This window comes from Neomonachus schauinslandi, chromosome 11 (genome assembly GCF_002201575.2).
Source record: "Neomonachus schauinslandi chromosome 11, ASM220157v2, whole genome shotgun sequence".
NCBI lineage: Eukaryota > Metazoa > Chordata > Mammalia > Carnivora > Phocidae > Neomonachus > Neomonachus schauinslandi.
The window spans coordinates 52,617,921-52,633,044 of NC_058413.1; the positions used below are offsets into that span (position 1 = coordinate 52,617,921).

The following is a 15,124-nucleotide window of genomic DNA, read 5'->3' on the forward strand; positions in this document are numbered from 1 at the left end:
GAGGCAAACACTCTCACAACCAGAAAAGCAGGGAACTAAATCGACACAACTCGGGCTGCATCTGGTGTAGAATCACACTCAGGGGTACTTCTTCGGCAGGACTTATGGGGACACAGATAGGGAAAGCCAGGAGGGGTTTCAGAGGCTTAGGCCCTGGCTGTATGGGCACTCATGACCAGTAGGCCAGCAGACAGAGGGTTTAGGAGGAGCTTTAGGCTGCCTCCCCCAGGCAGCCTCCTTGATTGCTTCAGCCCCTCAATTCTTTCTTTCCAGTCCACAATCTCTGCCAGCCAACATGTCCTCTCACTGCTCCATGCCCAGGCCTCCTCATCCGCCATCCACCTCTAAGACCCTACAGTCTGGTAGAGGACTGGTCCAGGGGTACCCTGACAGGTCTGTGACTCTCCTAGAAGAGGAGCTAGGCGCAAGGGGTGGGGGCTCCGGTAGCCAAGGAGTTCTAAAGAGCATTTTCTGGCCCCAATTCTGTTTCCCCCATCTCCGTGCACAATATCTGGAAATAGCCCCATGGGAGAGGGTTGGTAGAAAGAAATAGATTTATTCTCATGTACAAAGCGGTCAGCCCACGGGACCATATACAACAGTTGCACAGAGTCCTAGAAAAACGCATCTCTCTAAAGGCAACTCAGAATAGGTAAGGCAGGTGGCCCCCCTCCCCCCACCCCAAAACACATACAGAATAACACAGAGGAGGGAGAAGCCAGCAGCCGGGCTGACCCAAGAGGCCCGGCCCTATGGGGGTCTTCCAAGCCCCAGGGCACGGGTAGATATGGCCTTGAAGAAGATAGGAGCCCTGCTAGGGCTGAGGCAGCCCTCTCTGGCTGCAGGGATGGGGAAGGGACTTGGGCTAAGAGCGGGGGACACTCAGGGGGCCCCTGAAGGACTCAGGGTCGGCTCTCTGCCCTAGGGTGGCAGGGACATTCCACAGCTTCTCCTGGGACTCCACAGAGCCAACGGGACTTTGATCTAAAAGGGGTCTTAGAAAATGGATTGTCTCACTCTCCTGTCTCACCCAAATAGGGGGAGTCACTTGCCCAGGGTCACACAGCCAGGAGGAAGCATTATTGACTCAACTGGAGCCTGTCTTCCAGCCCCGGGATCCTTCTGCCCACCATTCCCAACCTGCTTTCTTCCTGAGCCCCCTCTGCTCAGAGCACCGAGCCGGCCCTCTGGCAGCTTTTGTGTGGGGCCTGGGCAGCTTCCCAGGTTCCAATGCCCACCATAAGTATAGTGGCGATCCTAAGGGGCACCTTCGGCCTCATGGCTATTTCTAGTCATCCAGCAGAGCTAATGACTGTTTCTAAGAGCCACTCTCTGCTCACTGAGACGTCCCACCTCCTCCTTGCAGGAGGACCCTGGAAGAGGGAAGAGGGCCAGGTCTGGTGGAGCAGGAACGTGGCCCAGGAGAAACCATCCAGGCTGCCTCAGAAGAAAGAGTGGCTGCGGAGGACTTGCCAAGATGTGGTCAGGGGCACAGAGCAGGGCCCACTGCTCCTCAGTCACCCCTGTGCTCTCGGAGGACAAATGACAAAGTCTTGGTGAGGCTGGAAGTCTTGCTTCCATTATACAGACAAGAAAGCTGAGGCCCGGGAAGGTCGGTGCTTGCCCAGGGTGGCACGGTAAGTCCTGGATTAGAACCTAGGACCTGTGGTCCAGTGGAGGGCTGTGAGGAGGAGGCCTGGGCAGGGAAGGGTCCCGGGGAGGGGCTCATTCAGCATCAAGGCTGCAACAGCCATTGACGGGGGCCCCAGTGCCATCCAGCTCAGGCATCTCGTACTCCTCGTCCAGGAAGTCCAGCGAGTTGTTGCTCGGGAGGCCGCGGATGGTGAACTTGTGAGACACCTTGGTCCAGTGCTCACGGTTAGAGGCCACGCGTTCGTACAGCTCTGCTGCCCTGGGGAACAGGTCCTGCAGCAGCCTGGGGGTGCAAGGGTGCAGGGGTAGGGTCAGAAGTCAGACTGTGAGTAGCAAGGGAGATTTGGGCTACACTGCAAGTAGAACTTGCACCCGAGTGTGAGGCATAGGACTGGACACTCAAGGAGAGCATGAAGTGAAGACCCCATTTATGGGCCAGAGGGAGACGGCTGGGCCCAGAGGCCGCGGGGTGGGTCAGCGGGAGCTGGGCAGGCCAGCCCAGCACCTGTGTCTGCCACAGCCAGCCCCATCCCCCCAGCAGGCTCCCCGAGCTCTCTCACTTGTAGATGGGCATTGCGATGTGCTCCATAAAGCTGATCTGCAGCTCGGGGATATAGGCCTTCTCCCGGTCCATCATCTCCATCGGCCTGTTGCCCATGGCCTTCTCCTGCAGGCGCAAGTTGTCAGGCCTGGCCCTTCTCCCTCCATCAGGCACCAGGATGAAACTAACCCAGCCCTTCCCAGCCCCAGGCCAGGGACCCTCCCCGCAACCTGGACGGCTGAGGTCACTCCCCACGTACCAAGTCTCCCTGGGAGAAGAACTCTTTGTAGATCAGCTCCTGAAAGGCCAACACTCTGGTCATACTCTGTGCGTGGGATCCGTCCACCCGAGCTCCTCTACAGCTCATTCCCAAGATGGCAAACTGAGGCATCCCTCAGCCCCACCTCAGGCCCAGTTTGGCCTGGGGATGGCCCCAGACGGGAAGGAGTGGCTGGGTTCCGGCCCCCCTTCCACCAGCCACTGACATGCTGTGTGACACCCGGTGAGTCCATGCCCCGCTCTGAATCTCCCCATCTGTCGCCCTGACGTGGTCTAGGTTTCTGTCTCCCCAGAACTGAGCCAGGCTGAGCTCGGCCCAGAGAGGGTGTTTGGGCTGCAGGAGCCGCACAGAACTGGGCCGGCTGTGAAGCCTGCACCTCCTCGGGGAGGGGCAGCACTTACTGCGATCTTCCTGGTAGTCTTCCAGCCCTTGGTCTGGTCAGAGAGGTCACAGGAGGTCATAAGGAGGCAGAGGAGGAGGCTATGGTGCTGCTTGTTGGTTCGGTCATAACCCACTGTTGGGGAGAGGGTGGGGTCAAGGACCCAGTCCCCTCTCTCTGAGGGCAAGGCCCCCAGGGCCCACCCTATGTGTGTGGTCCAGGAAATCCAGCACCCTGAATGGGAGCCAGAGGGCTGGTGCTGGATCTGCCTGGGTCTGATGGCTCCATGCTGGAGGGGATGGGTCTAAACACCTGGGGCTGCTCTCTAGGCACATCACCCTCTTGGTGATCCTTCCCCAACCCTGAGGCCGGGGTTAAAAGCAGGCACCTTCAGCCATCTTCTGGAGGTCTTTGAAAATGCGGAGGTGATGGGCCAGGTCGGTGGCCAAGATGATATCCCGCATCAGGTCCAGCATACGCTGATAGTCCTGGGCCAGGGTGGGGGGAGGGGGGGGGAAATGTCAAGACCTCCTGCCAGACACTCCCACCCACTCCCTCAGCTCCTTCTCCTGCCTCAGGCCAGCTCTGGGCTCCCACTCCTTCACCCCCACCCCTGGCCCCGTCACCTTCCGGGAGAAGTGGTCGAAGATGTTGCAACCGTGGGTGTTGAGGATGGCGATGGCCTGAGCGAAGTGGTGTCTCTGTCGGGGGAGAGGAAAGATGGAGGCCTCGCGGGGACGGGGGACGCTGCTCACTGCTGACCCCAAGAGAGGGAGCAGACCTGGTACAGCCCCAGCCCCCCAAGGTGAGCAGAGTAGGCAGACACAGGGAGTCTGGGGACCTGGTTCCCTTTCTGGGCTCTGTTTTGGCTCTCTGTGTGACCCTGGGCAAGTCCTTGCAGGCCCTGAGCCTCAGATCCCTCAGCCGTCACAGGGAGGGACACAACCAGGCAAGCTCTGAGAGCCTCTCAAACTGGAATCATTCTGAAATGATCCCTCGGAGTCCTAGACACTAATTCATGCAGCAAACATTTGTTTGCTGACAAAGAAAGGCAGTGATGAGGTGAGGGCAAGGCCCCTGTCTCCAGATGCTGATGGGCTGTCACTAGGAGGAGGAGCAGGCTTAGCCCAGGGCACAGAGGGCAGAAGCAGGGCTGCCAGGCAGCCTCCTGGGAGGGAGTGAGCCCCTCATCTCCCGGGGGCATGCAAACAGGGGCAGTCTCCAGTGGGGTGTTATGGGGGGCAGCGTGGGGCAAGGTGACCTTGCAAGTTTGGCTTCTACTCTGTGCCAAGCCCTGTGCCAAGCGCAGGGAATTCAGAGATGTCTCAGATTTTGTCCCTGCCCCAAGGAGCTTCTATCTGGGGGTGGACAGACCCAATCCAAACAACCTAAGGCAAAATTGGGAGTGATGGGCAGAGCAATCCTAGGCCTGGTGGGGTGGGAGTTGCACAGGGCATTCCCAGATACGCAAAGAGAAACATGCTAAATACAAGTCCTCCCTGTGCAGACCTGGGCTCGGGCAAAACCTGCAGGCTGACTCACACCCCCATCCACACCGGCACCCCTCCAAGCCCATCCAGCAAAAGGAGCCAGACATGTCCTGGGGGGCTGGCTACAGCCCTCAGTGCCTGTCTGGAGAGCAGGGCTTGGGAGAGGGAGGAGCTGGGTCACAGTAACTATGTAAGTCACCAGCCTTAAGAGAATGGTGGGTACAGGGCTATTGGGTGGAATGGCAGTACCTCCATGACAGAGCCTTCGGAGCTGTAGAGCGCAGCCAGCACCGATTTCTGGAAAAGCCGGGGAAATCTCCATCACTCCTCCCATCAGATGTAAGTGCCTGCCATATTAGGTTAGGCATTGCCCTGTCCTCCCTGCCCCTCACCGCTCTCCCATCTTAGAGCCCATGCAAAGCCTCGGCGAGCCTCCTCCCAGCTCTAAACCAGCTCCTGGTCTCACCAGCTCCCACCTCTCCTCAGGCTGGAGGGGTGAGACTCCCAGATGCCCCCAGGAGGGTGCCCACTATGAGGAGGGCAGAGTCTCACCGAGGCCACCTGGAAGGAGTTGTTTGTGCCTCTGTGGTCCAGGTCATGACACATGCAGGAAATAAACAAGGCGAAGATCTCGATGTCCCTGGTTGTGAGGCAGACGGGAGAGGGAGATCAGCCCCCTCCCACACATCCAGAGGAAGAATGGCTGCATGAGATGTCCAGGAGCCACCCGACAGGAGCTCAGGACACCTGGGTCCCTTTCCTGGGAAGCAGCCCTGGTTTGGAGTTCGACAGGCTCACTGCTCCAGGGGTATGTGACTGTGAGCAAGTCCCACCCAGAAAATGGGGCTATGCAACCTTCCTCACGAGACTGTTAAGAGGGTCCCAGGAGGCGATGCATGTCGAGGGCCTGCCACACTGGAGGTGCCTCCCTATCCCAAAGAAGGGGACTCTAGCAGCTGCCAGACTGGGCGGCCAGTGCAGCCACTCACTCGAGGTAGTTGGAGAGCTCCAGATTCTTGTAGAGCAGGTAGCAGAAGTGGGAGACAGAAAAGGCATGCATCCAGTTGTGGTAGGGGGGATCCCGGTAGCCCTTCTTCACCATCAAGCAGAACCTGAGGGGAGGAGAGAGGGCAGTAGAGGGGCCTCAGGCTCTCCTCCTCCAGGAAGCCCTTCAGGCTCTGCCTTGCCCCGTTCCTTTCCTTTACTCGTGGTCCCAGAGTCTGGGAATTGCCTCTCACTCAGGGATCTGCCCCACTCCCACAGATCGGGCCACTCCCAGTCATCCATAGAGACCCCTGTCCAGAGCGCTGGGGCAATGGATGTGAGAATGGAGGACACAGGGAGGCAAAGCCCAGGGCTGCCTGCACGTGGAGGGGAGGGCTGGGGTGCGCACCGGGCCAGAGTTGGGCAGTCAATTTTGTAGTTGTTGATGAAATTCATGTCCTGCAGCATGCTCAGAATGGCCTGGAGAGAGCAGAAGGGAGGGATCAGAGGGACTGTCAGTTCTGCCTTGGCCCTTGAAGCCTCCAAAATTTTGGAATCTTAGAACTTTAGATCTAAACCAGAGAACCATAAAAAACAAAACCAAAAACCTAGAGCACCATGAAATGATAGAGCCAAGCATTCTCAGTGCCATGAACTTTCAGAAACGGGATCTAAGGACTCTTGGAACCTAGCTCACACGAAATCTTAGAAACCCAGGGAGGAGGTGCCAACCCTGAGGCCACACGCCCTGGACACTGTTGGCTCTGGAGCAGCCCTTGGCGATCATCCAGTCCAGCCCTGAGCCCTGGGCAGGCCGTGGGGCCCATGCTGGCAGACCACACGCCCACTCCATCCCTGAGGGAGGCTCTCTAGCCTTTGGTGATGACTGTCTTGCCAGGAAGTTCCTATCCACATCTAACTTAAACCTCTGGCTGCACACCCTCTGCCTCTTGCAGGAGGGCCAGCTCACCATGGAAGTGTCATCCTCGGGCAGAGAGCGAGGGGTGTAGGTGAAATTGGCAAAGTTGGAGTCAATGGCGGCCACAGGCTGGATTCCGTCATAGAGGAGTTTGGTGTATTCATCATCAGAGACCTAGAGGGAACCAACCAGGGTGTTAGAAGCTGGCCTCCACCTCTATCCAGTGTCCTCACCCCCAAAATCCCACCGTGGGAGGGGGTACCCCCACCCAGAATGCACCCTCACTGGGCAAGAGATCACTGCTGTCCAGCCCACCTACTGTGCCTCCTTGCCTGTGAGAACCCCCATCTGTAACAGTCTATCCTTAGCAAAGACAGAGAACACCCCTTCATGAGCCCCCCCAACAACATCAGCCTTTCACAGACACTAACTTGAGGGTTCCTTCTTTCGGGGGGGGACCTCCCAGAGTCTAACCTCAATTCTTCCGACCGCAGCTTTGACTCTACCCACAAGTCTAGGACCCTTTGATTTGGACACAGGTGAGAGGAAAATGACCACCACGCACTCAGAACTAAAGCCCGGGGCCATTTTTCTGAACCAGAGTCTGGGAATGAGACAGAGTATCAGCAGACTGCGGAGGACTGCAGGACCACTGTACCTAGGGGAGCTGGGGGAAGGGCCCTCAGTGAGCTTCCTAGCCTTCAGTAATTCTCGAGATGGGAGTTCTCCCCGGATGTGGGGAACACCCGGCTGAACCAAGTTGTTCCCTGGGCTGGGTCCTGCTGCCAGCCTTGGGGCTGAACCAGAAACTGCTTGGGAGAGGCTGCCTTGAAGGAGAGCAGGAGACAGGAGGCCAGGCATCGCTCTGGGTCTATCTTCTTATCTTCAAGAGAGGGCAATCAGAAAACCCAGGCTGGTGCTGGGCCCCCGAGGAATTGGGAGGCAGAGAAGCAACAGGTGGGCTGCGGGGGACCCTGGGATCCTGAGAAGGAGGACAGAAGCTCCGTGCAGGCCTCACCTTCATGTGGTACATCATCATCTCATTGGCTAGGTGGCTGCGATACTGGGCCTCATTCACTTTCTTGTATAGGAGGGACTAGGGGAGAGAGGGAAAGATGGGGCTCAAGCAAGATGTCTATGAAATCCCAGAATGCCCAGGAAGGGGATAAAGGGGTTAGATAGAACCTCCCTTCCTGTCCCATGCTGGCCCTAGTCCAAGCCTTCAAGCTCCAGCCCAGACTAGGGAGCCTCCTCCAATTTTCACCCAGACCTCCCTCCCCTTGTTCCTCCTCCTCCCCAGATCCTCTTGGCATTTGATCTGGCACTTTGAATCCCCTCCTGAGCCTGCCCCAGTCTTTAGTCATGGAGCCTGAGTCCCATAGCAGGGAAAGAGAGGCAAGGGAGTGGGAGAGCCTCAGGAACCTAAAGGTTGGATTCCGCGAGTCAGAGCTGCCAATTCTGAACAATGAGACCCAACGTTTCCCAAAAAGAAGCTAACCGGGGGCTTGGGTTGAGGTTCCTTTGGGAAGAGGGTGGGCAATAATGACAACTGGCATTTTCTCTGATCCTAGGAGGCTAATGGGACAAGATAGAAATAGTATCCCCAATTTTCAGATGGGAAACTGAGGCCAGAGGTGACCAGTAGGTACGGCAGCAGGAACAGAGCTCTGAGTCATGGACCCATCTGGACAGAGTCAATGTGGAGAGGAGAACAGAGAGTCCTGCGCTGGCCCCACCCCTGTCCCCACTCACATGGGCTATGCTGATGCCACAGTAGATGGAGAAGGCTGTCGCCAAGTCCTCGTCGAACTTGCTGAACCATGGTCCGTTAATCTTGTTCACCAGCTCGGCCACACCGATGACCTCTGGGGACCGGAGAGGGGCTAGGACCGGCCGGTGGATGTGTCCGGCGGCGTCTGCCCTCCCAGGGTGTCCTCAAGGGACGTCCCGGCCAGGGTCATCCCAGCGGCCTTTCTGCTCCCGGACGCTAGGGCTGGGGGGGACGGGGGGGGACGGAGTCGCCGACCCTCCGCTCGGCTCCGCCCCCGGCCCGGCCCTCCCCCCTTCCCGGAGCCGCCCGGAGCTCGCACCCTGGTTCTCGTTCTTGATGGGAAAGCAGAGGATGTTGCGCGTGCGGAAGCCGGTGCTGTCGTCCACGCCGCGGTAGAAAAGCGGGTGCGCGTACGCGTCCGGGATGTTCAGGATCTGGCCGGTGGTTGCCACGTGGCCCGCAATGCCCTGGTCAGCCGGGATGCGGATCTCGTAGCTCTGCCAGGGCGGTGATGGAGTAGGGAGGAAGTCAGCGGCCGGCCACAGAGCGGACCATCGACTGTCCCGCCTGCTCCCCGGCCCCCAGGACTACGGCCACACACGCCCTCCGCGCGTCCGGGCCTCACCTCGTCATCCACCACACCCCCGTCGAACACCTTGGCCACCAGCTCATTCTGATCCAGCAGGAACACGGAGCAGCTGTGGGGAGACAGCCTTGGTCCACAGGGCCCTGACACTCCTCTCCGACCACCCCCACTTCTCACGACTTAGGGCAAAGCCCAGATTTCTGAAGGCTGGAAGGAGTGCTCCGTTATGAGACGCTCCGGAGGGCTGGCTGACTCCAGACATTAATTCATTCCAGTGATTTTTTTTCCCCCTTGTAGCGCCTACTGTGTGCCAGGCACTGTGTTAGGACCCACTGGGGACCCACGGACAGCAAAGCGAGCCCCGCCTCTGCTGTCATTTGACGTTACTAGTGAGGGACACAGGCATGAAATAAAGGATCACACAAAACATGACAGGGTCCCTCAAGAAGGCAGTGGAGGGGGAAATAGAGGGAAAAGGAAAAAGGGGACGAGGATTGAGTACTGGGGCCTCTCTCGTGCCACCCTGAGGTAGATTCGCTTACATCTCAGCATTGCTGAGGTTTCTGGCCTCTGTGATGATCTCCTGGAGCAGGACAGAGACATCATCTGTGGGTGGGAGAAGCGTGGAGGGCAGTGGTAAGACCAGGCTAGAGTGCCCAGCCCAAGCCCTCTCTCCTCTCCTCCCCAAAACGCCCGCCGCCTCTCCCACCCCACAGCCAGGCACGGAGGAGGACAGTTCACTCACCCAGGTGAGTGAAGAGGTTCTTTGCCACTTGGAGAAGAGCCTGGAATGGGGAGAATGAAGATCATAGAGGTTGGTGTTGCAGAGGCGTCACCCTCTCCAGCCCTCTGCCTCCAACTGGGGACTGGCAGGGACTAATTATGTCATTTGGCTACCAAGTGAAGGAGTGGGAAGTATAGCCCCAGTGAAGGAGCACAGTAATCCTGAGCCCCAGATGCTCCTTCACCTCGGGCTCCCGCGGCCCAGACGTTGCTGTAGTACCCGAGTTGAACACTAGAGGACGATCGCACACAGTGCCTGCTGCCCGCGGCGCTGGCCAGAGGAACCAGGGACCTCCGCTTTCAGGAGCCTCCGGGGCACTAGGTAGCTGACTTCCGGCCATCAGTCCAGAAAGGCAGGGCCTTTTCCCTTATGGGTGACGCTCTGGGGCTGAGAGCCGGGTGACTCCGTCTCCAAGAGAGGCTCAGAGTAGGTGACTCACCTGGCACTCACACTTGAGCTTTTGCTCCTTCTGGAAGGCCAGGGTGCTGGTGAGCACCGTGCTCGTGTAGTGGAAGCAGTGCTGGATCACGCGCTCATCCTGGTCCGTGAACCTGGGGCAGGGGGCAGGGGTCACCGGAGAGGCAGTGGACAGCACACTTGCCTTCCTGTTTCTGCTTGTTTCCATTTCCCCGGGAAGTCCACTCAGAGACGCATCAGCTAACCAGCACTCCCCTCTGTCGGGGCTGCTCGCAGACTGGGGGCTTTCTGAGGGCAAGGCTCTAATCCCCCTCAGACCAAAATGTGTTTTCCTCCTCAAACTATTGTTTCTTGAAGCCAGAGTTATGTCCCCTCCCACTGACTTCAGATTTATCCAGACTGAGCCTGGGTCTCCTCCCTCAGACTAGAGACTTGCCTGGGCCAGAGCTAGGCATTGTCTTGCTCTTCCCCAGGGGCCACCAGCCTCAGGGAGGGGCAGTGGTACGACCCTGTCTTGTCCAGCTCCTGCCACTGGCCTACTCTTCCAGCTCTGCAGGCCCGGATTTGGTGCTGCCGTAAATCCTAACGTGGTTGTGAGGAGGAGCCATCTTACTCATAGAGCCCCATCTCATCTGACAAGATAGCCCCCAGTTTTGCTGAGGTCGTTCAATCTGGCCACTGAATGACTTGTCACCAGGGAGTTTTGTGGGGCTGGATGAACCAAGCTGGGGCAGGATCTGTGCTAGGGACGTGGGTTAGCCTCTCCAAGTGGGGGTCTTGGGAGTGAGGGGGAGGAGTACACCTCTGAGATCTTGACCTTCTCTTGGCCCCCAGATTTCCATGCCTAGGCTTCTCCCCATTTTATGGCTGGTCTCAGTGCTCCCCTGCCAGAGTATCCCCCTCTCATGCTGGCTGCCCGATGCTTTGGGTCTAGATCCCTATCCCCACCACCCTGTGTCCATCTCCTCAGCTTCCCTAGCATGGCATGTGAGGCCTCTCAGTCTGGTCCCACTCACCTCTGTCCCCTCATCTATGGGTGTCTCTCATACTAAGCCAGAGATCCTCATCATTCTGAGAAAACCTCAGGCTTTCTCACACCTTCACACTTTTCCCCACACTGTTCACTCTGCCTAGAATACCTTTCCCACCCTCCTCCCTCTTGGCCCTGAAAATAAACTTCAAGTCTTGAAGGCAGGGACCATGACTGTGTCACCCAGTGCAGAGCTGGTGCCAGAGAGATAGATGGGAGGTGTTTGCTAAGTGTTTTAACTCGGCATCTGCCCTGGTCACCAGCCCCCTCACACTCCCAGGTCAAGGGACCCTGGGGTCCTTGTTCTCTGGGCTCCAGGCAGCTTGTCTGCTGTCACTGCTCTGAGCTGAACCCCACCTTGGCGCATGCACTCATTCAGCACTCACTCCCTGAAATATGTGGGACCCAGAGATGGCTACAAAGCTGTCACCAAGCCCCATTTCATTTCCCTTCTGATGCCACCTCTCCTCCAGGTCTAGGGCCATCTCAGAGCCCAGTCCCCCAGCCAGCAGCCAGAGGTCACAGCCCCTGCTGAACCCCCTCCCTCTGCACTCCCCTCCCGAGGGTTCTTTCCGAGGCCACCTGACCAGTGCAGGGCTGGACACAGTAGGGGCCAACGTGTGCTTACTGAATGGTGCAAATGCTCCCACCACTAGGATGCCAAGGACAGATGACCCAGATCCCACATCCTCTCTGCCTCAGCAGGTTCTGCTTCACCCCCATCTTCATTTCCCCAAGCCTAGCCACCTGCCTACAGAGCTCTGTGCTGGCAGGTCCTGCTACTCGGGCCTACGACTCCCAGATCTCTGCCTCACCCCTGCAGACACTGTGCCCGGGCTTCTGACACCTCTATCGTCCCAACATCCCCAGTCTCCACTTTCTGCAGGACCTCCAGGCCCTCAAGCCTAGTCTGCTTGCTTGAGCCCCAGGGGCCCAGCATTTTGTCAGCATCTCTGCATCCCGGAGTCAGGACTGCCCCCTCACCTGCCTGCTCCCGCCTCCTTGCACGACTCAGGCACACCGCTAGAGCAGCCGGACCAAGTGCGGTATTCACAGACTGAGCCTGCCCCGGGCCAGTCCTCTAGTGTTCACTCAACTGATCTCCATACTCAACCCACTGTGGCAGGCCGCTCCTGCCAAGTAGTGAGTTGGAGTAGGACGCGAAATCTATCTACAATATCACTTCTAGACCCCAAACCCGACCTCATTTCTTGAGAATTGCTTCCTAAGCCTCTTTACCTGACTCTGCCTTGCCCACCCCTCTGTTTCCTATGATTCCTATAGCTGCCCTGTCAGTGTCTCTAAAGTTCCTCAGCTTAGCCCAGCCCCCCAACCTCTTCCCTTTAGCCCCTGTCCACAGTGGCAGTGATGCCCTGTGGGTCCCAGAGAGTTCATCCATCCCAGGGCTCACCACCCCTCCGTCAGGCAGTTCCCAGCAGAAGTGCCAAAAGAGGGTGATGGCAAGTAGGGAAAAGGCCAGTACTCTAAGAGTGGATAATCCAAACTGGAGGAAGTGGGCAAAGAGAAGCGGAACTCACTTGGACCTCAACATGACTTTAAATAAGCCAAAGAGGGTGATGGAGAGTCACCAATGACCCGTGTCTCAGTCAGCAGCAGCTGCAAGGGTCTAGCACCTTCATAATCCCCTAGTTTCTTGCATCAACAAACCATTTGGTCCACCGCTGCCAGGACAGTATCCTCTGCCTGGTGCCCTTCCCTCACTGGCACCCCGGAAGAGCCCTGCCCAGCCTCTCAGCTCCACCTCCTGATCCACGTCACCCCACCAAGACTCACAAGCCTCCTCCGAGCTTGTTGAAGGCGCAGGCCAAGGCCACCACCTGGTCAGTGGCCCGGCTGATGACAGGGACGCAGAGCATGGCCTGCAGCTCACAGCCCAACATGCTCTGCAGCTGTTGCACATCCTCCTGCAAAGGCGAGGTGTGTCAGGTGGGGTGGAGGGAGGGAGCGGGCTTCTGTCGCCCAGCCCTCCACCACACTCTGCAATAGGTGGCTCTAAGGGGCTCCTGTGGGATGGGAAACACTACACACGGTGGGGTGGCTTGGGAGAAAGTCCCTGGGGCTTGTCTCCCCCATTCCCAGGCTGCCTTCTCCCAGAAACTCTGTCCCTGTGCCTTGTCCCAGCCAGGCCATGGCTTACAGAGGTGAGATCTTTCAGCTGAATAGACTTCTTATCTTCCACCACGTGGCCCAGGCGTCCTGTCGTCAACTGGGGAGCGAGGAGAGGCTGAGTCAGGGCTTAGCTTTCTCCAAGGTCCGGGGACCTCAGACTCAACCTCCCTCCCGAGTCTGGAAGTTTCAGCAACTTCTTTAGCAAGTCCAAACGGTGGATAAAGTCAACACTGGAGCGGGGGATGGGCAGGGGTGGAAGGTGGGGTGGAGGGAAGGTCTGCTCTTGACCAGAATCTCCTTTGGATGACATTAGGGTCTTCGCTAATTAGAAGAGAGAAAAGCAAACTCCAAAGATTCTCATTGATCTCAACAGATTCTAAGAGAGCCAGATCCAGAAATATTGCAACAGAAGTGAACTGATCCCAAGTAAGCCTTTCTATAGATTGTAAGAAATCTCTCCTAATGGATCCTGTTCATGAGAGGCTGTGATCTCTCACAACATTTCTAAACAGATTCCAAGATCCAGATAATTCCATCAGATTCCAAGAGATTCTAGCAGAGACCCCAGTCTCTCTGGGCAGATCCCTGGAGCACCTAGCTGGCCCTAACTGCTCCTACAGACTCCAACACCAAGGATGGATGGAGGACTCACCGGAAAGCTGGTTTCCTCCTCCAGCACTTTATCTCCAATGACCTGACGGGCAGAGTGGCGGGGCGGTTAAAGGATGGGCAGGGCCGGTCCCCTCGGAGACCTGGGGCCCCCGCCCCCGCTCCGCCCCGCAGTGCACCTGGGCCCTCACCTTACAGGAAAGCTGGAGATTGTCCTCGGACACCAGCAGGAGGCAGCAGCGAGATGCCTGGGTCTCCTGCTGCAGCTGAGAGGCGGGGACAAAGAGATGGGCTGACCGCGGGTCTGGGGCCACCCCCACTCCCCACCCTCTCGCCTCTCCGAGGCTCCTCAGGTATAAGGAGGGGAGGGGGGCGGGGCGCCGGAATCTGAATGAGAAGGGGGGCTCATGGGGCCCTAGGGCCCTGGAGGAACACCTCGGGGAGAGGCACGGGCACTCACGTATTGGAGGACCTTGAGCTGCAGGGAAGAGGCGTCCAGGTCGTAGAGTTCCCCTGCAGTGGCGAGGCGCGGGTCAGACAGAAGGCTCATAGACTTCCCCAAGGGTGCTCCACCTGCCGGCCCGGCCCATAGACCTCCCTTCCACTTGCCACCCGGCTCCCCCAATCCTGGGTGCGCCACACCCCTTAGGCCCTTCCCTTCCAGGTTAGATCCTGTCCCGGCCCCGGGGCCCCGGCCCGGCCGGGTCCTCACCGCACAGCTGCAGGATCTTCCGGTCCTGGTCGGTGTACGCGACGCCGCCCTTCTGGTCTCCCGCCGCCCCCGCGGGGGGGTTCTGGACCGCTTCGGAGGCCGCGCCGGGCCCGCGCTGCTGCAGGGCCTGCACCCTCCGCAGGGCCACCAGGGTCTGGGGCAAGCCGAGCGGTCAGCGAGTCACTCGTCCCACCTGTACGGCGCTCGCCGCCTCGGGACCCTCGCCTTTCTCAAACCATTCCCTCGTCCTGCGGTGCCCCTCGCCCCACCCCTGTCCCAAACAATTCAGCCCTTAGCGCTACACGGGCCTGTGGGCTCCCACTGCCCCAGGAGCGTCCTTCGGTCCTTGAACAACTAAGGACAAGGTTTGTCTCCCCCGCTAGCCCCCAGGTTCTTACTAGATAGGGCAGGGTCAGATTTCTTTGTGTCTCTAGCACTCAGGGGAGTTGTAAGTCCTTGTTAAAGTCACAAAATCATAAAATCTCAGGAAAGAGCCTCAATATCATTAAGTACATAGTCCTTCCTAAGTATTGACAAGGTATTTGACTTGCCTGATCTCACTGTACCATACACAGGTCAGTGCTATCCTTATCCTCCTTTTCAGATGGGAAACTGAGGCTCAGAGATGTTAAGTGACTTGCTCAAGGTCACATAGCCCAAAGATGGTGGACTGGAACCCAGGTCTGTCCAGCTCCCTGGCCAGATCATCTTCCCACCTGTTGTGAAGAGGGTCTTCAGCCCCCATCTTACCACGGCCCTACCCCCACTCACATGCTTCTCCACCGCCTGCAGGCTCCACTCTTCACTGTCACTCAGCTGGCCACAGTGCACCTGAAGGA

The 15,124-nt window shown here is 58.1% G+C and overlaps 1 protein-coding gene across 1 annotated transcript in view; it reads right to left on the reverse strand.

The window, feature by feature from the left end:
* Nucleotides 1–545: 545 nt before the first annotated feature.
* PDE2A (phosphodiesterase 2A) overlaps nucleotides 546–15,124 on the reverse strand; it is a 90,363-nt gene continuing 75,784 nt past the window's right edge. The window contains exons 7-31 of the mRNA XM_021704597.2: nucleotides 15,057–15,116; nucleotides 14,286–14,439; nucleotides 14,034–14,086; nucleotides 13,765–13,839; nucleotides 13,617–13,658; nucleotides 12,993–13,061; nucleotides 12,629–12,759; nucleotides 9,827–9,938; nucleotides 9,349–9,388; nucleotides 9,146–9,209; nucleotides 8,643–8,715; nucleotides 8,337–8,514; nucleotides 7,999–8,111; nucleotides 7,265–7,342; nucleotides 6,298–6,420; nucleotides 5,737–5,807; nucleotides 5,333–5,455; nucleotides 4,896–4,983; nucleotides 4,593–4,640; nucleotides 3,480–3,554; nucleotides 3,242–3,341; nucleotides 2,876–2,988; nucleotides 2,454–2,492; nucleotides 2,214–2,320; nucleotides 546–1,936 (exon numbers count right to left, since the gene is read on the reverse strand). Coding sequence (XP_021560272.2) covers nucleotides 1,726–1,936; nucleotides 2,214–2,320; nucleotides 2,454–2,492; nucleotides 2,876–2,988; nucleotides 3,242–3,341; nucleotides 3,480–3,554; nucleotides 4,593–4,640; nucleotides 4,896–4,983; nucleotides 5,333–5,455; nucleotides 5,737–5,807; nucleotides 6,298–6,420; nucleotides 7,265–7,342; nucleotides 7,999–8,111; nucleotides 8,337–8,514; nucleotides 8,643–8,715; nucleotides 9,146–9,209; nucleotides 9,349–9,388; nucleotides 9,827–9,938; nucleotides 12,629–12,759; nucleotides 12,993–13,061; nucleotides 13,617–13,658; nucleotides 13,765–13,839; nucleotides 14,034–14,086; nucleotides 14,286–14,439; nucleotides 15,057–15,116 — 2,340 coding nt within the window. The 3' untranslated portion in view covers nucleotides 546–1,725. The remainder of the gene's footprint in view (nucleotides 1,937–2,213; nucleotides 2,321–2,453; nucleotides 2,493–2,875; nucleotides 2,989–3,241; nucleotides 3,342–3,479; nucleotides 3,555–4,592; nucleotides 4,641–4,895; nucleotides 4,984–5,332; nucleotides 5,456–5,736; nucleotides 5,808–6,297; nucleotides 6,421–7,264; nucleotides 7,343–7,998; nucleotides 8,112–8,336; nucleotides 8,515–8,642; nucleotides 8,716–9,145; nucleotides 9,210–9,348; nucleotides 9,389–9,826; nucleotides 9,939–12,628; nucleotides 12,760–12,992; nucleotides 13,062–13,616; nucleotides 13,659–13,764; nucleotides 13,840–14,033; nucleotides 14,087–14,285; nucleotides 14,440–15,056; nucleotides 15,117–15,124) is intronic.